The sequence below is a fragment of the Canis lupus genome, chromosome 30, assembly GCF_048164855.1.
Source record: "Canis lupus baileyi chromosome 30, mCanLup2.hap1, whole genome shotgun sequence".
NCBI lineage: Eukaryota > Metazoa > Chordata > Mammalia > Carnivora > Canidae > Canis > Canis lupus.
In genome coordinates, this window is record NC_132867.1 from 38658510 (window position 1) to 38685740 (window position 27231).

The 27231-nt window shown below is 38.8% G+C and overlaps 1 protein-coding gene across 3 annotated transcripts in view; it reads right to left on the bottom strand.

Moving 5' to 3' along the window:
* Window positions 1–27231, bottom strand: part of DSCAM (DS cell adhesion molecule) — a 732791-nt gene that overhangs the window by 597976 nt on the left and 107584 nt on the right. For all 3 annotated transcript variants that reach the window (XM_072807037.1, XM_072807038.1, XM_072807039.1), the window contains exon 2: window positions 12756–13073. In XM_072807037.1, the coding sequence (XP_072663138.1) occupies window positions 12756–13073 (318 nt within the window). The remainder of the gene's footprint in view (window positions 1–12755; window positions 13074–27231) is intronic.

Sequence of the window (27231 nt, forward strand, 5' to 3'; positions counted from 1 at the left end):
GGCACAGGTGAGAGTCACCACAGGTAATAAAAATCTATGGAAGTGGGCACATTGGGTGGCTCAGTCGGTTGAATGTCTGCCTTCAGCTCAGATCATGATCTCAGGGTCCTGGGATTGAGCCCCGCATTGGGTTCCCTACTTAGTGGGAAACCTGATTCTCCTCTCCCTGCCCTCTGCTTATGATCGCCCTCTCTCATTCTAATAAATAAATAAAATCTTAAAAAAAAAAAAGAATCTAGAGAAAGACAGAACCAGTGAGCCTGGTGAGTGGTGAGTAGCTGGTGGGGAAGGAGGCACTTGAGCTGGCCCAAAACACAGGAGGACCTAGACATGGAGGGGGAAAAGGGAGAAAGCTGAGGGTCACATGAGTAGGGCATATCCAAGAGACTATGAGGCACTGAACCAGCACCTTTTAGCTAAACGGGCTTCCAACCACAACTCCTATGAACAGGCAACAAGAGGCTCACAGCAACCTCCCTTCCTTCGTCTGAAAATGAAAATAAGATCTACCTCGCATGGTTGTGCAGATCGAAACAGAGAACACCTTAATGTACTTGGCACAATGTCCAGCCCATAACTGCTTTATTCAGAGTCTCTCTGATTGCTGGCAAGAGGAGCTGATCTGAGCTACCTGAAGCTGAAAGTGGAGCACCTCTGAAGACACGATTGCTTTGCAACCACAACTGGGCCCTGGGAAGGGCCCTACAACCTCTTTCTCTTTGATTCTGACTTCACCCTTCTCTTTTTCCATGGGCAGGCTTCCTCTGTGTTTCTGGTCCGTGTGCTCAACCCACACAGTTCCCAAGCATCCAGAGAATAGATAGACGCTCTCTCAAGATTTCCATTTCAAAACCAGAAAGCAGGGGCAGCCCGGGTGGCTCAGCGGTTTAGTGCCACCTTTGGCCCAGGGAGTGATCCTGGAGACCCGGGATCAAGTCCTGCGTTGGGCTCCCGGGATGGAGCCTGCTTCTCCCTCTGCCTGTGTCTCTGCCTCTCTGTGTCTCTCATGAATAAATAAAATCTTGAAAAAAAAAAAAAAAACCAGAAAGCAGAGAAACCGATGGAGCAGCCTGGTTAGCTGCTCTTCCTCAGTAGGATCACCTATGACCAGAGGTTCCCAACTATTTTGTGTGATATGTATGCAAGAGACAGCTCGGGGGCTGACCGTGCACTGGGCAGAGAGGCATAGAGACACACAGCTACTAATAGCTACTATTACTCTATGAACGTCAAGACAACTCCTAAGTAAATAGGTCAGCCAAGTATTATTACTTGCTTTTTCTTAAAACAACTTTATCAAGATACAATTGAAATACACTAGAACGTGTTTACTGGTAAGTTCTGACATATGTACACACCCATGAGGTCACCGCCACAATCAAGATAATGACCAGACCCATCACCTGAAAAGTGAACTTGTCCTTTGTGAGCTGTCCTTTCCACTCCCTTTCACAGGCAACTGCTGATGCCCTTTCCATAATTACAGATTAATTCACACATTTTAGTCTTATGTAAATGGAATCACACAGTACAAACATTTTTATCTGGCTTTTTTCACTAAGTATAGTTATTTTGAGACTTCTCCCTCCTACTGTATTTATCAATACAGTACTCCCTCCTTATCTTTCCTTTTCGTGGTTTCAGTTACCTGTGGTCAACCCCCAGTCTGGAAGCACATGATCCTGTTTCTGACATATCATCAGAAGCGCAATGGTAGTCTCACGCCACATCACAATGTGTATATCATTCATCTCACTTCGTCTCATCACAGAGGCATTTTAACACCTCACATCATCACAAGAAGGGTGAGTCCAGCACAATAAGATATCTTGAGACAGAGCACATTCACATAACTTTTATTATAGCACATTGTTTTAATTGGCCGATTTTAGGATTGTTGTTGCTAATGTCTTACTGTGCCTAATCTATACGTTAAACTGTATAGGAAAACACATGGTATATATAGACCTTGTTACTATCCATGGTTTCAGGCATGCACTGGGCACCTTGGAACACATCCCCAGTGCATAAGGAGTGTGGGAGGCTCTGTAATCAATTCCTTTACTTCAGTTTTATGGATAAATCACAATTTGTTTACTCGTTCATCTGTTGATTGACTTTGACCCATTTCTGGCTATTACAAATAAAGCTGCTATGAACATCCCTGTAAGAGTCTTTGTATGGGCATATGCTTTGGTTAAATATCTAAGACTGAAACGATTGGAATATATGGCAGGTTTTAATATTCATCTTTTAAAGAAAATGCCAAAATATTTTCCAAAGAGGCTGTACCATCTTACATGATCACCAGAAGTGCATGAGGGTCCCAGTCAATGCATCTCCTCACTAACACTTGGTCCGGCCATTGTGTTTACTTTTAGATTTGTAGAGTAATCTACAAATCTGCAGTTGTAATCTGCATTTCCTCAAAGGTTGATGATGTTAAACATATTTTCATGAGGCTGCTAGCCATTGCATATTGCCTCTGTTGCCGTGTCTCTCCAGAACTTTTAACTCATTTTTAAATAGGTCGTTTGTTTTCAAATGATGGAGTTTTTAGATTTCATTGTATTTCTGGATAAAGGCCCTTTAACAGATATATGTTTTGGAAGTATTTCCTGCTAGGCTGTGACCTACCTTTTTATTCTCCTAGCAATGATTTTAGAGGAGCAAAAGTTTTAAATTTTGATAAAATCCAAAATAGCAATTTGTTCTTTTATGGATTGTGCTTTGGGTGTCCTATCTAAGAAAGTGTTATATAACACAAGATGGCAAAGATTTTTCTCCCATTTTCTTCAAAAAGTTGATAGGTTTATATTTGGATCTACGATCCATGTCAGGTTTTGTATTTGATGCAAAGTATGGATTGAAACGCACAATATTTATTTATTTATTTTGCAAATGGATATACAGTTTTTCCAGCATCATTTGTTGAAACTATTCTTCTTTCACTGAACTGATTTGCACTTTTGTCAGATTTAAGGTGTCCCTACATGTACTGGTCAATTTCTGTACTCTTTTATATTATTTAGGTTTATAATAAGTCTTAAAAGTCAAGTAGTGTTAGCCTTCTTAAATTACTATTCTCTTTTCAGGGTTCTTTTGGCTAGTCTAGGTCCCTTGTATTTCTACATAAATTTTAGAATAAACTCATCAGTTTCTGTTTGTTTTTAAAGGCTGCTGGGGTTTTCATTTAGATTGTGTTGAATCTGTAGACCATTTGAGGGGGAACTAACATCTTAATAATACTGAATCCTCCACATCATGAAAACAATATTTTTTTCTCCTTTTACTTACCTCTTCTTTAATTTCTCTTAGCAATGCTTTACAATTTTCAATGTAAAGGTTTTTTCACATTTGAGGTCAAATATACACATAAGTATTTCTTATTTTTGATGCTATTTTAAGTAGCATTTTAAAAATTATCGACCAATTGTGTGTGTGTTGATCTTACATACCGCTGTTTTGATAAACTCACTTATTAGTTCCAGTAGATTTTTTGTAGATTCCATCAGATTTTCTAACATATATATGATTGTCATCTACAAATAAAGATAGGTGAACTTGTTTCTTTGCAATCACAATGCCTTTTACTTCTTGTTCTTGCCATATTGCAGTGGTCACCACCTCCAGTACAATGTTGAAAAGTGGTGAAAGCACACAGCACACATCCTTGTATTCTTCATCTTTAGAGGAAAAGCAATCTTTCATCATTAAGATGTTAGCTATAGTAGGATTCCTATAAGTGCTTTTTATTAGCATGAGGAAGTTCACCTCTACTCCCAATTTTCTGAGAATTTTTATAAGTGAATGCTGTATTTTGTAAATGCTTTTTTTGTATTGATTGAAATGATGACATGGGTTTTTTTTTAACTATGTTAATAGGGTAAATTACCTGGATTAATTTTCAAATGTGAAACTAACCTTACATTCTGGAGGTAAGGCCTACATAATCAGGATGCACATCCTTTTTCTTTGTTGTTGAATTCACTTTGCTAAAATTTTGTTTAGATTTTTTACATCTATACTCGTGAGAGATATTTATGCTTCTATTTTCCTCTTGTAATGCCTTTATGCTGTTTTATTAGCAAGGTAGCAATGATCGCATAAAATGATTTCAGTATTTTCTCCTTGTCAGTTTTCTGGAAGAGTTTGTGTACAATTTTTATTATTTCCTCCCTGCGTTTGGTAGAATTCAATAGTAAATCCATTTGAGCTTAGAATATCATTGTAGAAAAATTTTTTATTATAAATTTGAATTCTTTAAAAGATACAGGGCTTTTCACTTTATTTCTTCTTGAAAAAGTTTTGGTATTTTATGTCTTTGTCTTTTTATTTTATTTATTTTAATAATAAATTTATTTTTTATTGGTGTTCAATTTGCCAACATACAGAATAACACCCAATCGGAGAAGGACAAACATTATATGTTCTCATTCATTTGGGAAATATAAATAATAGTGAAAGGGAATAGAAGGGAAGGGGGGAGAAATGAGTAGGAAATATCAGAAAGGGAGACAGAACATAAAGACTCCTAACTCTGGGAAACGAACTAGGGGTGATGGAAGGGGAGGAGGGCAGGGGGTGGGGGTGAATGGGTGACGGGCACTGAGGGGTATTTTATGTCTTTCAAGGAGTTTCTCATTTCATCTGAGTTGCTGAATTTATTGACATACACCTGTCCTTAATAGTTTATTATAATCTTAATATCTGTAGAATATGTATTGATATAATCTTTCTCATTCTTGACATTGGTCATTTGTCTGCTTTATTTTACTTTATAGCCAGGCCAGAAGTTTCTCAACTTGCTGATTTTTTTCCCAGAAAACTAAGTTTTGGTTTCACAAACTTTATATGTTTGATAATTCACTGATTTTGGCTCTGAATTTTATTCTTTCCTTTCTATCTATATTGGTTTTAATTTGTTCTTCTTTCCTAGTTTTAAGATGGAAGCTGAGACCAGTATTTCAGACCATTATTTTATTTCTAATCAGGGTTTTTAAAACTATAAATGTCTCCCCAAGCACTGTTTTAGTGCCATCCCCAAAATTCTTTCTTAGATATTGTGTTTTCATTTTCATTCCATTCAAAATAACTTCTAATTTTCCTTCTGCCTTTTCTTTTGCACAGACTATTTAGAAGTGTGTTATTTTGTATCCTAATATTTGGGGATTTCCTGGAGTTGGTGATTGCTATTTTAATTCCCTTGCAGGTAAAGAACATATTTTATATAATTCTATTTTAAAAAACTCACCCGAGACTCTCTTCATTCATATAACATGGTTTATATTGGTAAATTTCTGTGTGATCTTGAAAATAATGTGTATTGTGCTATTATTGGATTCAGTGTTCTCTATTTAAATGTTGATATTATCAAATATATAATAGTGTTGTTCAAATAGTCTTTATCCTTGTCAATTCTGCCTACTGCTAATTAATAAAGAGGGGTGTTGAAATCTCTAATGATAAATTTTGATTTGTCTGCTTCTCCTTGAAGTTCTAACCATTTTTACTTCACATATTTTGAAGTGCTGTTATTGAGGGCTTAAACATTTGGAATAGTCATATCTTCTGAATTAAATGACTCCTTTATATTATGAAATGAACGTTAGCCCCAGTAATATTCTTTGCTCTGAAATATACTTCGATATTAACGTACTTACTCCAATTTTTAAATACTTTTTGATTAGATTTATTTGATTTGATGAGCATAGTACATATTTTCCCATCCTATTACCTTTACCATATCTGTATCTTTATATTTAAAGTACATTTCTTTTAAGCAGTATTTGAAACTAATCTAGCAATTTCTGTCTTTTAAATCAGATAATTGGAGCATTTATATTTAATGTGAATATTGGTATGGTTAAGTTTAAGTCCATCATCTTGGGTTTTTTATTTCTATTTTTGCCATTTATTCTTTCTCTCCTTTTTCCTATTTTTTTATTCTATGTTTAGAATTGAGGATTTTCTTAAAGATTCCATTTTTTCTCTCCTTTATGATAAAGCTTATTAGCTATAACTCTGTTTTGCTATAGTGATTGCTTTACATTTTATAGCATACCTCTGTAACTTATCATAATCTATATTTAGATAATATTATATAAGCTCACATATAAGACAAGCCTTATGATATTAAACTTCGCATCTTTACTCCAGGCCTTAATGCTATTATTACCATACACTTTACTTATACATACATTGCAAACCCCACAAAACATTACAATTACTTTTGTTTAAATAGTCAATTGTCTTCTAAAAGATTTTAAATACCAAAAAATTATGATATAATGCAATGTAGAGATTTGATGTGAACCCAGCAAAATACCAATGGCATTTTTCACAGAACTAATGACATTTTTTACACAACCCTAAACTTTTTGTGGAACCACAAAAGACCATGAATCGCCAAAGCAATCTTGAGAAAGACAAAGCCAGAGGTTATCATGCTCCCTGATTTCAAACTATACTACAAAGCTATAGTAATCCAAAAAGTATGGCACTGACACAAAAACAGACACCTAGATCAATGAAAAAAAAAATAAGGAGCCCAGAAATAAACTCATTCATATGTGGTCAGTTAATCTATGACAAAGAAGGCAAGAATATACAATGGGGGAAAAGACAGTCTCTTCAATAAATGGAACTGGGAAAACTGGACAGCCACATGCAAAAGAATGAAATTGGAACACTTTCTTACAGCATACCAACACTAGTTCAACTCAAAATGGGTTAAAGCCTTAAATGTATGACCTGAAACCATAAAACTCCTAGAAGAAAACATAGACAGTACTCCTAGAGAAAAACATAGGCAGTAAGCTCTTTGACATTTGTCTTAGCAGTATTTTTTTAGACCAGTCTCCTCATACAAGGAAGAAAAAAACTAAAATAAACAAATGGAACTCCATTGAGGTTTTCACACAAAGAAACCATTAACGAAATGAAAAAGCAACCCACTGAATGCGAGAAGATATTTGCAAATCAAACATCTTAAAAAGGTTAATATTCAAAATATATAAAGAACTCACACAACTTAATATCACAACCATAACAACAAACACAAAAACATAATCTGTTATAGATTGGGCAAAGGACTGGAACATACATTTTTCCAAAGACATCCAGATGACCAACAGGTACATGAAAGGATCATTCATAACATTGATCATCAGGGAAATGAGGTTTTATCTCACACTGCTCAGATTTCCTATTGTCCAAAAGACAAGAAATAACAAGTGCTGATGAGGATGTAGAGAAAAGGGAGCCCTTGTGCACTGTTGGTGGGAATGTAAAGTGGAAAACAGTATGGAGCTTCCTCAAAAAATTCAAAATAGAACTACCCTAGAATCCAGCACTTCTACTTCTGGGTATTTATCTGAAACATAAACAAAAACACCAATTCAAAGAGATACATGCACCCCATGTGTCCTGTGGTGATATTTACAATAGCCAAGATATGGAAATAACCTAAGTTTCCATAGATAAGTGGATGAAGAATATATGAGGTGTGTGTGTGTGTGTGTGTGTGTGTGTGTGTGTGTGTAAAACAGAATATTACTCAGATATAAGAAAATGAAATGTTGCCATTTGTGACAACATGGATGGACCTATAGGGTGTTATGCTAAGTGAAATAAGTCAAAGAAAGACAGACACTATATGATTTCACTCATATATAGAATCTAAAAAAAAAAAAAAACAGAGCAAATGAGCAAAAAAATAAAATAGGAGTAGACTCAGAGATACAGAGGACAAACTGTTGGTTACCAGAGCAGGGTGGAGAACTAGGTGAAGGGGATTCAGAGGTACAAACTTTTAGTCATAAAATAAATATGTTATGGGGATGTACATTACATCATATAGCATAGGGAATTAGGCAATAATGTTATAATAACGCTTTCTGGTGATAGATGGTAACTATACTTACCAGGAGGATAATTTTTTTAATATATAAAAATATTAAATCACTATGATGAACACCTGAAAGTAATAGAATATTGTACATCGGTTCACTTTTAGAAAAATCTAATTTACCCACATTGGTTACTTTTTCACTGTTCTTTTTTTTTAAAAAAAACAACACACATTTATTATCTCATAATTTCTGTGGATCAGGAATCTTTTTTCTTTTAAGATTTTATTTATTTTTATTCATGAGAGAAACAGAGAGAGAGAGGCAGAGACACAGGCAGAGGGAGAAGCAGGCTCCATGCAGGAAGGCTGACATGGGACTTGACCCCGGGTCTCCAGGATCACACCCTGGGCTGAAGGCGGTGCTAAACCCTGAGCCACCTGGGCTGTCCCTATTTTCACTGTTCTTCCCTCTAAGTAGATCTAAGTAGATCTGAGATCCCGCTGTCATTTGTCTTCTGACTGGAGGATTTCCTTTAAGATTTCTACTGGTGCAGGTCAGCTGCTGATAAATTCTTTCAGCTTTTGTGTGCCCAATAAAAAGTCTTTATTTTGAAATAAAAATATTCTACTAGATATAGATCTAGATTTCTAGATTTACAAATTATATTTCCTTTCGATACTTTTTTTTTAAACATTTTATTTATTTACTCATGAAGAGACAGAGAGAGAGAAGTAGAGTCACAGGCAGAGGGAGAAGAAGGCTCCCTGAGGGGAGCCCGATGTGGGACTTGATCCCAGGAGCCCGAGATCATGCCCTGAGCCAAAGGCAGACGCCCAACCACTGAGCCACCCAGGCACCCTCCTTCCAGTACTTTAAAGATATTGCTTCTCTGTTCTTTTACGTTGATTCTGAAGGGTAATCTGTTGGTTGTCATCCTTGTTTTTGTTCCACTAACGTATTTTCCCTCCTGGTTGTTTTTAACATTTTATCTGTAGACTGGTCCTGAGAAATCTGATTATCATACACTTTGGTGTATTTTTCTTCTGATATCTTGTACTTGGGGTTTGTAGAGCTCCTTGGATCTGTAAGTTTATAGTTTCCATCAAATGTGAAAAAAATTGACCAGTATTTCAACTATGTATCTGTTTTGCTCATTTCTCTCACCGTCCATTCCTTTGGGGGACTCTATTTGTGTATCAAACTACGTGAAATATTTTTTCCCAATTTTCTTTGGGATAGATTTTATTTTTTAGGGTGGTTTTAGGTTTACAGAAAATTTTCAAAGTACAGAAAGTACAGAGCGTTCCCATACACTGCCTTTACCCACCCAGGCCAGTCTCTCTAGTCTCTCTCATTATTAGCAGGTTGCATTAATGTTATACTTTTGTTGCATTCATGAACCAGTATTAATAATAATAATAATGTTATTATTAAGTAAAGCCCATAGTTTACATGAAGCTTCCTTCTGTGCTGTGCAGCTCTATGAAGAATGTCCTGGATCCACCACTAAGGTATCATCCAGAAGTTTCCTTGCTTAAAAATGTCCTGTGATCTACTTACTCATCCCTCTTCTCCTACCTGGCAGCCCCTGAAAATCACTGATCTTTTCACTGTCTCTATAGTTTTGCCCTTCCCAGAACGTCATATACTTGGAACCATATATTTCATAGCCTTTTCAGATTGGCTTCTTTCACTTAGTAAGATGCATCTATGGTTCCTCCTATCTTTTTCATGGCTGCATGGCTTGTTTCTTTACCTTGCTAAGTGATGCTCCATTGTATGGATTTACCCTAGTTTGTTTATTGTTAAAGAAAAAATTATTCTGATGCTTGTTAAAATGTGACGGAGGACTTTAAGGCTATTGCAGTAGGACTCATGACTACTCCAATAAGGGAGAGAGATTTTTCTCACCTCCAAATAGAGCAAGGACAAGTGGGGATTTCCAGCCAAGTGGCAGAGGCAGTGAGGGGATGAGTTCATAGATTACCCAGAGGAGACCTAAAAGCTAAAGGCAAGACTGACTCACACATCAAAGTAAGATGAGGAGCTTGATCAGATATCAGAGTAGCTGGATGTCAAAGGGAGGGGATGACTGAGAAGGAGTCTTCCTAAAACTAGGCTGGGGGAGGACAGAGGTTCAAGGTCAAAGACTAGTCAAGAAGAGGGCTCACATGCAGCCTGACTCCAGCTTAGGCAAGGAGAGTGTCTTTGTTATTACCCACTCGCATACTGAAGGACTTCTTTGTTGCTTCCAAGTGTCAGCAATTATGCATAAAGCTGCTATAAAAATTCGTGTGTAGGTTTTGTGTCCTCCATCTGGAAACTCAAGGCAGTGCACGGGGGCACTCAAAGAGCTCACCTGCTTCTTACAGCTTCCAAGGATCACTTTCCTCTATTGCCCGGTGGCCAGTCTTGACAACTGTGGCTCTCTCGGTCTTGTGTGCATGTTATTATTTCAGAGAAAAGGGTAAATTTGACCCCTGCCATTCTATCCTGGCCAGGAGCAAAAGTCTCAGTCAGATTCTATTAATCACAGTAAATGAAAGAGGAAACAATCACTAGATTTTTTTTTTTTATTTGCCAAGGTCATACTGCTTATTACTATTTGCTAGGGGCCAGGGACGGTACTGCTTCAAGAGGTCTGTCTGCATTCCAGTCCTTGCAACAAAAAGCGGAAGAAGGTATTTGAGTGCTGATGTGTATGTGCATGCAAGGTGACCTAGCTTTGCGAATTCCTAAGACGTGACAGATGAAAAATCCCACTTTTGCAGATACCCAGGCCTGAGTCAAAGTTGCTGAAAACTGTGAAGAATGAAAATGTCCTGTCCTGCCAAAGGACAGCTTCTGAGGCCATTTCCCCTAATGGATTATTCCAGGAAAACTCCAACACCAATCGAGAGGGACAAGGAGACGCTTAGGGACACCTGATGTGTAGGTGCCACCCTGTGAGCCAGTTGTCACTCTGCTCAGATCTTGCACTACAGCTGGCACTGGGTAGTGTAGACAGGACACCCCACACACACCCACACACACCTGCCCTTCTGCACAGCCATTCAGTTCTATAGTAGCATCTACATAAAAATGGTGAAGCCAGATTTTCAAGCATCCAATAAAAAACTCTAAAAGACTGTTGCAGTCATAAACGTCTCCACGACAAGAAGTCCAATTAAATGCGAAAAGAGATTCCATGCGGGCAAACGTGAGTGTCCGTCTTGTAAGCTCACGCTGATGCAGCAATCACGTGTTTGTTGGACATGTACGCAGGAGGCCCCGGGTGTCGGGAATGCCAGCACCAGGCCAGGAACGCACTTAGGCGGGAGTGGAGAGGGGCACGGCCGCCAGACCAGGTGATGCCATTTCCACCCCCCTAAAAACACATTCAGTGGCGCGCAAAAGTAATCAATTCCAGGACAGGTTTCAAAAATGGCAGGTAAAACAGGAGGAAGCGTTTAATTCCTTGATCTGACAGGAAACCCAAGAAAGAGAGAGTGGATTCACACGTACAAGCAGAGCTGTCTGAAGTTCCAGGTTTTTCGATAAGTGGCACTTTGTAGATTACAAATATGTTTCTATAACGCCTCATTAACATTTTCCGCCTGCCAAGTAAAAGGTGCTCGCTCTCTCCTCCTGTTTGTCAAGTGTAGAGGTCTCTGTGCAAATTTCATTTGCTTCATTTTAATTATTTGGGGTACCGACTTTTCATATCTCTTGATTAAAGGCAATCTTTTTCTTGCTCTCCTAAGCGTGCTCTTGCTCAGGTGCTGGAATTCACGAGCATGTCATGGAGATCAAAATACAGTCGGGAAGACGACTAGCTAGCAGAAGGAACCGTAGTCTAATGTTTGATTGCTTACATCAAAGAGATCATATGCAGGAATTCAGAAACATTTCATAATTTGCTCATGCGGTGCAGACTTCCAGCAGCACCTCCTTGCTTGCTGCGGAAATTATTACAAAGCTCCCCCAGCTACCTGGTGCGTAAGACAACAATCAAAGTCACCTTCTCTTTGCCCCGACATTACATCGTGTCGGTGTGCCGTAGTATTTGTGAGGTGAAGTTTAAAAAAAAGTTAAAACACTGCTTGCTAACTAGAGTCTAGCTGTGAGTCTGTTTCTGGGGGCCTCTGTTAAATCTATAATGTGACACGCACGATATGTTCTGTTATGTACACCTTTTTCATGTCTGTGAATCTCAGACCGTATTCCCAGGTTGACATACAAGAATGTCATTTTTTAAGGTATATATTGTTAAAAGGGACACAACCAACTCAGGATTTATTCACCGGCAACATCCTGGCAACATGTGACCCAGTCAAAAAAGAAAAAAAAAGAAAAAAACGTGGAAAAGGATGTGTTTTTTTTTGTTTGTTTGTTTTTTGTTTGTTTGTTTTTAATTTCACAGGGAATACAAGGATATTTGGTTCTGTTGCAGTTATAGGATAGGTTTTACTGGACTCACAACTGTGTGTCCTCCCTCCGTCCTCCCCACTCCCCGACTGCCTGCCTCTAGGCCTCTAGGCCTCCATATGGGGAGGGCGGATGGGGAGTCGAAGCTGGACGCAGACACACTGGGTTTGAGACCCTGAGAGTCTGAGTCAGAGCATCCATCAGCCAAAGTACAATACAATTTGGGTTACACTTTACACCTGCCCCACTGCCATCACGAATTTCACGTCTTAGTTTCAGGGACACAGAGCATTTGGAAACTCAGTCAAAGGATGCTTGAACATATTAAAGAAGAAGTCACGGGCAGTGTCAGAATGAACAGAGGACAGGGATTTCACTTTAGGTTTTCTCAGCTGATGGCACCTTACTGTTCATCACACACACACACCCCACCACGACCACCACCGCCACCACCTCCCCAACCACAGAAGGAAAACGCGGAGGAACCGTACTCACCAGCCTTGATGTGGACATCCTGACTTCTAATTTTCCCTGAAGGATTTTCAGCTGTGCAATAATAAGTATTATCATGGATTAAGGTACTAAAGCTTGAAGGAGGGAAGGGAAAAATTTGGAGAGTGCCGTTGGGGTGGACGTGGCGGATCCCGGGGACATCGTAGATCTCCTCGCCCGTCGCTAGGTACCATCTGAGAGACACAGGAGGGACGCCTGCAGCGGGACAGGGCACCAGGGTCCCCGTGGTGCTCGCGAACACTACCTCTTGCAGAGATGCATTGACAAAGTAGAGGCTGGAGTGAAGGTCCTCACTGAAAACTACAAAAAGACAACACAAGAATCGGTCAGTCGGGCGCATGTTCCGAACTTGGCCTTCAAGTCAGCCTGGCCTCAGGAGGTTGTTCTGGGAAACAATCGCCAGGCTTGGCTAAAATGAAACACTTCAAAATGGGCAGAGGGGCTGGTACTAAAGAGCTACTGTCCTCACTCCATACCTTGTGCATAAGCTGATAGGTTATCCTGGATTGTAACCTTTTTTTAATATTTTCATTTATTTATTCACGAGTGACACAGAGAGGCAGGCGCACAGGCAGAGGGAGAAGGAGGCTCTCTGTTGGGAGCCCAATGTGGGACTTGATCCCAGGACCCCGGGATCATGACCTGAGCCAAAGGCAAGACACTCAACCACTGAGCCACCTAGGGGCCCCTGGATTGTTGGCTTTTAATAGATCATTTACCACCCCGTTCCCGACACCCTGCTCGGCCTCCACAGTACTGTCTGGCTGCTACTGAGATTCATGCTATGGATTTTGTATTCACTACTGCTGGTCTCTACCTCTAGAACATGAGCCACATGAGAACGATGTCACCATTTGTTCATGCTCTTCCCCAGAGGGCACAGCCTAACACCCAACAGGTGCTGGATGAACAGAAGCTAAAAGGATGAATGATGAGGTCCAGTCTCTCTGACCAGATTGCTCTGGTTGGGAGGTACGTGGAGAGATACTCTTGAATGAAATCAGTCACACTGTTTTTAAAAATTAAAATCTATATTTACAGGTAAAACATTTTAAAAAGCACAATTGGTTTCCTAAAAATAGTGTCCAATCAACGATGCCCTTTTCTTTTTTATTGAAAAGGTGCAGCAATAATATAAAGAACTTTGACCGAAGCATCAGTCAATTCCACCAGCCTGTGACAATTTCTGTTTTGATTTTCATATTTCCTCTTCAGGTTCATCGGCCTACATGGTGTGCCTACATGATTACTCTGTGTAATAATGTGTATACGTAAAATAATGCACTTGTGGTAGGCTACGCTTCATTCTCTGTTATTTCATATACAAAAACTCCATACTTCTTATACAGGCCTTACAAGTAAATAGTGGATGTACGTTTTTATCTAATAGGATTTTCTAAACTATTTTCCTGGTCTTAGTTATTTAAATTGTTTCTGTGTTCATTGCTACAAACAAAATGTATACAAACCAGTTCACACATATTTGGTTTTTTAATTCATTTACTAGGGCTTATGTTGCACTCGGGAACAAACAGTCACACAGTGTCATTTACGCGAACAGAGGAAACAACTTCTAGAATTCAAAAATTAACTGGAAGATTTTAAAATGCCACAAAGACCCACTTCTCAGATGTTTGTGCTTATATATGACTTCCCAGAAACAAATGCACACCTCGGCACATATTCACAAGAGAGAAAAGAAGCCCTTGATACTTGGAATTAATCTCACTAAGCAGAGGTGTGAATATGAGTTATGGAGCACCTGTACTGTATCAGACGATGTTACGATACTCAAGATGTAATTCTAGTCTTGTGAACAGCATCTGTGCCAGATGAGTGTAGCCTCCACTCTGCAGAAGAAGATGTGGAGATTCAGAAGGGTTGTCGCTTGACCAAGGATTCGGGGCCAGGAGGTCACAGATGCAGGATTCAGTCTTTCTGATGAAGATTTAATCTCATTATATGGCTGCCTTTACTCTATAAAGCCAACTAATTCCCAGGGAAGCTGTGTCTATGAGACTCAGCATCCCCTGGACATCTCACCTGAACATCCACCCACTTCCCCTTCATCTCTCTTCCGGGCAGTGCCCACCAGCTTGCCCACTGGGCCCAGTGCTGACTGTCTCTGAACAGACAAACAGAGGGAATGCCATGTATCAAAAGATGGCAGGGGGAAAAAATCCACTTTGTAAAAGCGATAGATTTACTCAAAAAGAAGACAGCCAGGGGTGTTCATCAAGTAGTAACTGTTTGATGGCTTTCTCTCCCAACCATAACTAAAGACTTTAGCAATGCTCCATAAATCAGAATATGAAAATTATTGCCAACTAAGAAATTGGCTCAGATCGGAAGCACAGTTAATAGTTAAACATTACAGCTTTCAACTCAAATAAAAATGCTGATAGTGGCACTGTGATTTTACATTTGAGCTTTCTAGGAAACTGACATCACCCCAAACACATTGTTAGGAGTGAGGTAACTGTCACTCTTCGAGCTAATTAATTCCACCCAGATTCCTTTTTGTTCCCTCCCCACATGACTCTTCTGTCAACTGGATTTGGGTAATTTAAACTAAATAAAATTTAGTCATATCTGAATTCATTCTCGTGTCTCATAAAAGTAGCCTTGTTAAGAATAGCAGGTCTTTGAAAACTGAACGTATGTAAGAAATATTTCATACATAAATGCGAAATTATTTAAATGACTGTGAGAAAAATGCAAAATAAATGTTTAATCCTAGCAGTTAAGGAGATAAGTGACCCACAGGGGATTACTGTCACTTCTCCTTACATTTTTTTAAAGGTATTTTGCATTAGTCTCTCTATTTCACACCACCGGGTTTAATAATGTAACATAAACTCATTCTCTAAGATACACATCATATGGCCACAGGCAAGAGAAAACCCAAACTACATTCCAGCAGCTTCTGTTTCTTCCATCTAAGGGGCCATCCATCTGCTTAAATAATAGTACTTCATTTTATGGCATGCTGCATGCACTTTGAATACAGCAACATTTGCTCCCTCCAGTAAGGGCATGGGCAATCTCACTGTGAATTACGTGTGTGTGAAATTTCCCTGAAACTAACTGCAGTTTAATAACTGAAAGCTAAACAAAACATTTGGCATAATCTTGCTGCAAAATTAAGGCATATAAAATCCTGGGGTACGGACACTAAGGACGCTGAAGTAAGGGGCTTTGGAGGATTGTTCTTTCATCTGCAGATTTCTTCACACTTTATATCGTTATAACAGATGGTATAAGCAGGGCTCCAGTGACAACATAAAGAAGAATGTTACGCTAAAAAGAAAAATAAGTCTACACTGCTTTCCTTAAAAACCAGATCTGGCGAGGTGAAGACACATGAAGGAAATGTTATAGGAAGCAATGACACGAATGCTCCTGCTTGCAGTGGTATTTATGGAGCACCTGCCCTGTTCCAGGCTTCATGCAAGGGCCCAGGAATGCAAATTCACGTGAGTCAGGGTACAGATCACAAGGATTTGTTTGCTCTAGAGGGGGCCCTGGTCAGTAAAGAGGTTGGTGCTAATTCTTTGCTGAGTACTGTGGAGGAATTATTCACAAAATGATACAGGAGCAGAAATGAGAGCTACTACCCCAAACTGGGGAAGATGAGGGAAACTGTCCAGAAGAAAAGAGGAAAGTAGATTTTAGGCAGAGGACGTAAAAATGTTAGGACACTGAGTCATCCCAGATGGAGAGAAGTGAGAAGATATAGGATAACAGGAACTTCAGGGCTGAACCAACAGTGATGCAGAATTTAGGAGAGAGAGCCTGGGAGTCTTTATATCCACTTATGCTGTACATACGTGCTCATCACCTGCTAATGACCTGGTGCTGTGCTAAGGCCTGGGGACACCCTACCAACCAAAGCTCGGAGGTTGATCTCAGGAAGTTTCCATTTCAGACGCTTATTATAAAGTCTGGGCCATAAGTGGTATCTGATCTCATGCTAAAAGGCATGTGCTTACTTCTGTGGGCAACAGGAAGTCCCATTCGAGGGTATATAGCCAAGAGAAATGAATACACATGTCCATGCAAAGACCTGTCCTCAAGTGTTAAAAGGAGCATCATTTCCAATAGCCAAACGTAGGAGCAATTGCAGCGTCCATCAACTGAAGAACAGATAAATAATAGCTGGTGTGTCCATCCAGTGGAATTGTATTCAGCAGCGATGAGAAAGGAAATACTGACGCATGCGACAGGTGTGGATGATCCTTGATAATATCACGCTAAATGAAAAAGCCAATCACAAAAGGCCACACACTGTATGAGGACATTCCCATGAAACATTCAGAAGAGACAACTCTACAGGGATGGAGAGGAGTGGTTTCCTTAGAGCTGTGGGTGAGGGCGAGAGGGGGAGAGCATGGTAGCTAAGGGATGCAGAGTTCCTTTGTGAGGTGATGAAAATGGTCTAAACTTGACCGCAGTGAAAGTCACACATACCTGTAAACTTATGAAAAATTACTGAATTGTACACGTGGATTTTATTCTCTGTAACTGATACCTCGATATAGCTGTCTAAAAAAAAATCATAGAGAATCTGAAAGTTCTGAGGCAGAACAAGCACTTTCCCTAATTGTAGTTTTAGAAAGTAAAAACTCAGTTTACAAGGAGTGGAGACTAGAGGCAGGAAGTCCGATTAGGCTGCTGTGGGGGCATCCAAGACCTGCCCACTCATTGGTGGGATCAAGATAGAGGGAATTCTAAACTATATGAACACATCTGATGTGAACCTGCCAGAATTTGTGGGCAGGGCCTTGGGAGGAATGAGCAGGAGGAAGAAGAAAAAGTCATTATGGTCAAATTCAATAGTTTGCACACCTGGCCACATCATTGCACTGTGAACAAAAATAGACAACATATAAGGCAGAGCTAGTTGGGTAGAGCAAACAATGACATCAGACTCATTCAGGTTAGGGGGGGCACTGCCCTTGGACCACTCACTAGTGAGGTGGGTATAGGGGTCTAAGATCCCAGAGAGAGATGCCACAATCAGAGAAACTGAGCCCACCATTGGGTGAGGTGTACCAAGGAGAGTGTAAAGAACCAGAAGACACAAAAGTCAGAAATGAGGTGGGGTGGGGGAGCTGGGTGAAATAGGTGAAGTGGATTAAGAGTATACTTATCTTTTTTTAAAGATTTTATTTATTTCTTCATGAGAGACAGAGAGAGAGAGGCAGAGACACAGGCAGAGGGAGAAGCAGGCTCCCTGTGGGGAGCTTGACATGGGACCTGATCCCAGAACCCCGGGATCATGACCTGAGCCAAAGGCAGATGCTCAACCACTGAGCCACCCAGGCGTCCCGTGGAGTACACTTATCTTGATGAGAACTAACATATTGTGATATCACTACATTGCATATCTGAAATTAGTATAATACTGTACATTGACTATGCTGGAATTAAACATTTAAAAATAAAAGTTAAAAAAACAGAGATGGATCCTCAGGGATACTTAATATATAAAAGGTGAGCAAAGGCTATCTGACCTAGGACTGGCATGCAAAATCCATAACTAACTCCTACAAATCAATAAGAAAAAGAGAATCTGATAAAAAAAATGTACAAAAGACTTAGTCACTTCACAAAAGCCATTTTACAAATAGCCACTACCCAAATGAAAAAGTACTGAATGTAACTAGTTATCAGAAAAGTAAAATTAAAAGCAAGAAGAGGGGCACCTGGGTGGCTCAGTGAAGCGTCTACCTTCAGCTCATATCATGATCCCAGGGTCCTGGGGTCAAGCCCCGTGTCGGGCTCCCTGCTCAATGGGGAGTCTGCTTCACCCTCTCCCTCTGCCTCTGCCTCCCCCCACCCAGTTTGTGCTCATGCTCTCTTGCAAATAGATAAAATATTCTTTATTTTAAAAAAGCATAAGGAATTACCACTATACTACCTTCTGAATGATTAAAGTTGAAAAGATAGGATATACTGAGTGTCAAGAATAAGGAGCAAAAGGAATCGCAGATGCTGTAGGTGAGAGTATAATCTGATAAAATCAGTGTGTAAAACTGCTCACTGATATCTACTAAAGCAGAACATATGCATATCCTATGACTCAACAATTCACCTGCAAGGTATTTATCCAACCGAAATGTATGCATACGCTCACCAAAAAAAAAAAGTGTATATATATATATATATATATATATATATACACATACAGGAATATTCATAGCAGTGCTATTTGTAAAAGCCCCAAACTGGAAATAACTCAAATATCCATCAATAGTGAATAGTATGATGCATTTGTACACTGAATTACTATATAACAGTAGGAATAAATAATCTATAATTACAAAAAATATAAATCTCACAGCTATAATGTTGAACCAAAGCAAATAGACACAACAAGAGTAAATAATGTATTATTCCATTTATACCAAGCATAAAAACAGAAAACACTAATCTTTGATGTTAAGAATCACAGGTTGGTCTGGGTATAGAGAATAAAAAGATATAGGGGCATTCAGGCTGCTGGTTGTGTTCATTTCCTGGATCTGAGTACTGGGTACACTGATGTGCTAAACTAATGAAAATTTCACTGAGCTATTCACTATGATATGTACACTTTCATGTATATATTCTATACTTAAGTTAAATATTTTAAAGAAATTGAAAAATAAAAATCCATCCTGATGATTAAGAAGAAATTATGAAATTGGGAGTCCAAATCCCAGAGAGTGATACCTTAGAAAGAAAAGGATAGCATTTTGGGAAGTCAACCCATGGTTTCCAACCGTGTCAACTGCTTCAGAGCAATCAGAAAACATGAGAACCAAAACAGAGCATTCAATTTGCAAATTTGGTATATTCATTTTGAATGGAAATGCCATTTAGGACTAAAATACTTGTATTGATTTTATAAGAATATGTGAGCAGATGTGCTTAGTAAAATGAACTACTTCTGTAAAGGTCTTACAAAATGAAAAGGGATATAACTTAGCCTTAGGTAAATATTATCTAGAAAGCAGAACCCTTCACTGGTTCAGACTCCAAAATGTTTTTATGTTTGAATAACTGCTTTGAAATTTAGTGTCATTTTGATCAGATGATCTGGAAGCAGATAAAGGAATGGTCTCATAATGACTTGGAAAGCATTCCAAACTTCTATAAAATAATTCCACGGCAAGCTATAAAAGTATTCTCATATGTTATGCATTTAACTCTAATATATTTCAATTATTCTATCTATTCCCCAGCACTAAAGCAATGGTGCAACTGTTCTCCTGAATAAGAAATGGATAAAACTTCACAATGGTATAAAACACTGAAATATGAAATTCCATTTCTGTCCACAATAAAATAAAACAAACAAAAAGCCAGGAACTGGATTTACCCTCCAACAAGTAAACATTTCAGGGAATATGGAACTGTAAACCATGAAAAAGAGGAGACAAATGTACTGGGCCCTACAAGTTCCCAGCTTACTGCCTGGAGAGAGTTCCCAAATCCTTTCAAAAAGAGGAAACCTAAGTAGATGTTGGTGGAATTTCTGAGCTGAGGAGACCAAACGTGAGGTGTGGGGAAGCCAAGACCACTAAATTTACAGCCAGAGAGAAGGAAGTTGCATAGATGGGGAGTTCCGGAGACCCAAAGAAGGTTCCCTTCAATGAGTCTTTAGCTATTTGCATGTATGTGAGGAAATTATGGATAAGGAACACCAGAAAGGAACAAGTGGAAAATCCCTGAAGCTCATGTGGAGGAGAAACAGGTTCATATTCCAGCTGGCCAGAGTGGAAAGAACTAATACATGGGGTATCAGATAGAGAACTCAGAAGTGTATCAGCACAACATTGAATGTATCTCAGAAGGAATTAAATTGATTCCAAGTAACTTCACTGCCAGAAAACATATTTCAATACTAGTTCATGGAAAGGAACAAAATCTGGTAATCAATAATGTAACATTTTCAAGGTCTGGTATTCAATTAAAAAAGTGGACCCAAGCAGGAAAATATGATCTATTATCAAGAATAGATTCGTTCAATAGAAACAGACACAAAAAAGAGAAATGATATAACTAGCAGTCATGGACATGGACTATAAAGTAGCTGTTATAAATAATCTCCCAATACCTCCAAAATAGCAGGAAAAAGCAAAGGCATACTGATGAAAGAAATGGAGACCATATAAATAGCTAAGATAGAATTTCTTGAGATTAAAAATATAATATATGAAATGAAAACATGCAAATGAAATTAACAGCAGATTAGATCTTACAGAAGAAAATGTCAGTGAATGAAGATGGAACAGTTGAAACTATACAAATCAAAAAGCAAAGAAAAAAGGTCTAAAGACAACAAACAAACAAAAAAAAATAGTGAGGGGTACCTGGGTAGCTCAGTCAGTTAAGCATCTGATTTGGGATTTTGGCTCAAGTCCTGATCTCAGTGACATGGGAGTGATCCCCATATTGGGCTCCATGCTCAGCGGGGAGTCTGCTTGAGATTCTCTCTCCCTTTTCCCCTTCCCCCCAACTCATACACATGTGCAAACTCTCTTGCTTCCTCTCTCAAAAAAAATTTAGTGAGATGAGGGGCTAACTCACATGGCCCAATATATGTAAAATTGGAGTTCCAGAAGGGAAAAGTAATATAGAAAAATTTTAACATCCAACATTTTCAACATTTAATGAGTACTGGAACTCCAAATATCCCACAAATCAATGAACACCAAACAGAAGAAACATGAAAAGAAATCACACCATGAAACATCATCATTATATTTCTGAAGGCCAATGATGAAGAGAAAAATCTTAAAGGCAGCCAGATAGCTAAGTAAAATACACACTATAGACAGAGAAATAAAATAAGAATGATGGCTGACTTCTCAGAAACAATGCAAACCAGAAGACAGTGGAGGAAAAAAAAATTAAAACATTATTTTAAAAGAATAGAGAAAAAAAACCTGCTAATCTAAAAATCTATACACAGCTTAAAATACTTTCATAAATGAAGGTGAAATAATAATGACTTTTCAGGGACACCTGGGTGGCTCAGTGGTTAAGCGTCTGCCTTCAGCTCAGGGTGTGATCCCAGAATCCAGGATTGAGTCCCACATCAGGCTCCCTGCGAGGAGTCTTCTTCTCCCTCTGCCTATGTCTCTGCCTCTCTCTCTCTCTCTCTGTCTGTCTCTCATGAATAAATAAGTAAATCTTAAAAAAAAATAATGACTTTTCACATATCCATAAGCTAAGAGAACTCAGGGACAGTAGGTCACAAATATAATAAATGTTAAAGGAAGTCTTTGGGGCAGAAGGAAAATACCAGATAAATATTATGATCTCCCGAAAGAAATGAAGTGTGCCAAAAGATGATATGTATGTAACTAAATATTTAAGAAATGTATTTCCTCACTTAAAAACCTCATCAAAGAAAAATTTACTGTTTACAGCAAAAATGATAGTAATGTATTAGGGGTTTACAACATATATGGAGATAAAATGAATGACAGTATTAGGACAAAGGCTAGTGGGAGGAGGGAAATGACAATCTACTGCTATAAGTTTCTCCCACTACACATTAAATGCTATAATATCACTTGGAAGTAGGCCATGTTAATTTAAAGACATATATTACAAACTCTAAAGCAACCACTTAAAAAAGAAACAAAAAAAGTAAAGCAAAACAAAACTTAGATATTAATCCATTAGCTAGATGAAATTGATCATTAAAAAAATACTCCACTAATCCAAAAGGAGACAAGAAAAAAGACCAGAAAATAGATAAATAGGAAGCAAGTATCAAGATGGTAGATTTCAATCTAAACTGATGTTCACAGAACTTTACATCCAAACTCAACTGAATACACATTCTTCTCAAGCACACATGGAACTTTCTCCAGAATAGACCACATATTGGGTCACAAATCGGGTCTGAACTGATACCAAAAGATTGGGATTGTCCCTTGCATATTCTCAGACCATAATGCCTTGAAATTAGAACTAAATCACAACAAGAAGTTTGGAAGGACCTCAAACACATGGAGGTTAAGGATCATCCTGCTAAAAGATAAAAGGGTCAACCAGGAAATTAAGGAAGAATTAAAAAGATTCATGGAAACTAATGAGAATGAAGATACAACCGTTCAAAATCTTTGGGATGCAGCAAAAGCAGTCCTAAGGGGGAAATACATCGCAATACAAGCATCCATTCAAAAACTGGAAAGAACTCAAATACAAAAGCTAACCTTACACATAAAGGAGCTAGAGAAAAAACAGCAAATAGATCCTACACCCAAGAGAAGAAGGGAGTTAATAAAGATTCGAGCAGAACTCAACGAAATCGAGACCAGAAGAACTGTGGAACAGATCAACAAAACCAGGAGTTGGTTCTTTGAAAGAATTAACAAGATAGATAAACCATTAGCCAGCCTTATTAAAAAGAAGAGAGAGAAGACTCAAATTAATAAAATCATGAATGAGAAAGGAGAGATCACTACCAACACCAAGGAAATACAAACGATTTTAAAAACATATTATGAACAGCTATACGCCAATAAATTAGGCAATCTAGAAGAAATGGACGCATTCCTGGAAAGCCACAAACTACCAAAACTGGAACAGGAAGAAATAGAAAACCTGAACAGGCCAATAACCAGGGAGGAAATTGAAGCAGTCATCAAAAACCTCCCAAGACACAAGAGTCCAGGGCCAGATGGCTTCCCAGGGGAATTCTATCAAACGTTTAAAGAAGAAACCATATCTATTCTCCTAAAGCTGTTTGGAAAGATAGAAAGAGATGGAGTACTTCCAAATTCGTTCTATGAGGCCAGCATCACCTTAATTCCAAAACCAGACAAAGACCCCACCAAAAAGGAGAATTACAGACCAATATCCCTGATGAACATGGATGCAAAAATTCTCAACAAGATACTGGCCAATAGGATCCAACAGTACATTAAAAAAACTATTCACCATGACCAAGTAGGATTTATCCCTGGGACACAAGGCTGGTTCAACACCCGTAAAACAATCAATGTAATTCATCATATCAGCAAGAGAAAAACCAAGAACCATATGATCCTCTCATTAGATGCAGAGAAAGCATTTGACAAAATACAGCATCCATTCCTGATCAAAACTCTTCAGAGTGTAGGGATAGAGGGAACATTCCTCGACATCTTAAAAGCCATCTATGAAAAGCCCACAGCAAATATCATTCTCAATGGGGAAGCACTGGGAGCCTTTCCCCTAAGATCAGGAACAAGACAGGGATGTCCACTCTCACCACTGCTGTTCAACATAGTACTGGAAGTCCTAGCCTCAGCAATCAGACAACAAAAAGACATTAAAGGCATTCAAATTGGCAAAGAAGAAGTCAAACTCTCCCTCTTCGCCGATGACATGATACTCTACATAGAAAACCCAAAAGTCTCCACCCCAAGATTGCTAGAACTCATACAGCAATTCGGTAGCGTGGCAGGATACAAAATCAATGCCCAGAAATCAGTGGCATTTCTATACACTAACAATGAGACTGAAGAAAGAGAAATTAAGGAGTCAATCCCATTTACAATTGCACCCAAAAGCATAAGATACCTAGGAATAAACCTAACCAAAGATGTAAAGGATCTATACCCTCAAAACTATAGAACACTTCTGAAAGAAATTGAGGAAGACACAAAGAGATGGAAAAATATTCCATGCTCATGGACTGGCAGAATTAATATTGTGAAAATGTCAATGTTACCCAGGCAATGTACACGTTTAATGCAATCCCTATCAAAATACCATGGACTTTCTTCAGAGAGTTAGAACAAATTATTTTAAGATTTGTGTGGAATCAGAAAAGACCCCGAATAGCCAGGGGAATTTTAAAAAAGAAAACCATATCTGGGGGCATCACAATGCCAGATTTCAGGTTGTACTACAAAGCTGTGGTCATCAAGACAGTGTGGTACTGGCACAAAAACAGACCCATAGATCAGTGGAACAGAATAGAGAATCCAGAAGTGGACCCTGAACTTTACGGGCAACTAATATTCGATAAAGGAGGAAAGACTATCCATTGGAAGAAAGACAGTCTCTTCAACAAATGGTGCTGGGAAAATTGGACATCCACATGCAGAAGAATGAAACTAGACCACTCTCTTTCACCATACACAAAGATAAACTCAAAATGGATGAAAGATCTAAATGTGAGACAAGATTCCATCCAAATCCTAGAGAAGAACACAGGCAACACCCTTTTTGAACTCGGCCATAGTAACTTCTTGCAAGATACATCCACGAAGGCAAAAGAAACAAAAGCAAAAATGAACTATTGGGACTTCATCAAGATAAGAAGCTTTTGCACAGCAAAGGATACAGTCAACAAAACTCAAAGACAACCTACAGAATGGGAGAAGATATTTGCAAATGACATATCAGATAAAGGGCTAGTTTCCAAGATCTATAAAGAACTTATTAAACTCAACACCAAAGAAACAAACAATCCAATCATGAAATGGGCAAAAGACATGAACAGAAATCTCACAGAGGAAGACATAGACATGGCCAACATGCATATGAGAAAATGCTCTGCATCACTTGCCATCAGGGAAATACAAATCAAAACCACAATGAGATACCACCTCACACCAGTGAGAATGGGGAAAATTAACAAGGCAGGAAACCACAAATGTTGGAGAGGATGTGGAGAAAAGGGAACCCTCATACACTGTTGGTGGGAATGTGAACTGGTGCAGCCACTCTGGAAAACTGTGTGGAGGTTCCTCAAACAGTTAAAAATAGACCTGCCCTACGACCCAGCAATTGCACTGTTGGGGATTTACCCCAAAGATACAAATGCAATGAAACGCCGGGACACCTGCACCCCGATGTTTATAGCAGCAATGGCCACGATAGCCAAACTGTGGAAGGAGCCTCGGTGTCCAACGAAAGATGAATGGATAAAGAAGATGTGGTTTATGTATACAATGGAATATTACTCAGCTATTAGAAATGACAAATATCCACCATTTGCTTCAACGTGGATGGAACTGGAGGGTATTATGCTGAGTGAAGTAAGCCAGTCGGAGAAGGACAAACATTATATGTTCTCATTCATTTGGGGAATATAAATAATAGTGAAAGGGAATATAAGGGAAGGGAGAAGAAATGTGTGGGAAATATCAGAAAGGGAGACAGAACGTAAAGACTGCTAACTCTGGGAAACCAACTAGGGGTGGTAGAAGGGGAGGAGGGCGGGGGGTGGGAGTGAATGGGTGACGGGCACTGGGGGTTATTCTGTATGTTAGTAAATTGAACACCAATAAAAAATAAATTAAAAAAAATAAATAAAATTGCTCAACTAAACTGATGTTCACATTACATGTAAATCGCTGAACATTACAAGTAAAAGGCAGAAACTGTCAGATTGGATGAAAAAACTCAAGACCTAACTATATATTATCTAGGAGAAATTCATTATAAAATACAAAGAAATAAGTAAATTAAAAGTAAAAGGATAAAAATATCTCATGCTAATACTACTTAAAAAAAAAAACTGGAACAACAGGTGTTGGCAAGGATATGGAGAAAGGGGAACCCTTGTGTACTGTTGGTAGGAATGCAAACTGGTGCAGCCACTCTGGAAAACAGTATGGAGAATCCTTAGAAAGTTAAAAATAGAGGTGCCTGGCTGGCTCAGTCAGCAGAGCATATGACTCTTGATCTTAGGGTCATAGGTTTGAGCCCCAGGTTGGGGGTAGAGTTTATTCTAAAAACTAAAATTTTTTAAAAAGTTAAAAGAAAAAAAAAGTAAACACTAGAGCTACTCTACAACCCAGCAATCACACTACTGGGTATTTACCCAAAGAACAAAAAAAGTGCTAATTCAAAGGGAGATACATGCACCCCAATGTTTATAGTGGCATTATATTTTGAAACATCTCTGGGAGCCCTCTCTCTGCACCAGGCTGGACTAATTTCCACACTGGGCTTCCCAGTGCCTTGGGTCCCCAATTCTCTTCCCACATCAGGGTCTCACAGATCCTGCACCCTTTGCTGAAATACTTCACCATCCTTTGCTCCAAGAGATACTACTCATTCTTTGAATCTTGGCTTACCCATCGATTTCTTAGAAATGTACTCCTGGTCTTCCACCTCCCAGACTAGACTCTGTGTCCTACCTCTCAGCTTCCTGCACGATTCATTCATAACTCTTTTCTTTGTTGTTTGGTGTGGTCCTCCCACAAAAACTGTAATCTACAAGAGGGGCACTGCATAGAGATGACACAACAGTATTCCTGGTACTTGGTACCCTGACTCATACCTAATGGAGGCTCTCAAATTCCTAGTGAATAAATGTACAAAAAATATTATGATTTTCATAGTGTACATGGCCAAAAAATATCCTTTTAAGGAACAATATTTAATCTGTATTTCATATGCATCATCTATTATCATCAAAATTCCATTATGTAGATGTCAAGGGACAGTAACAGAG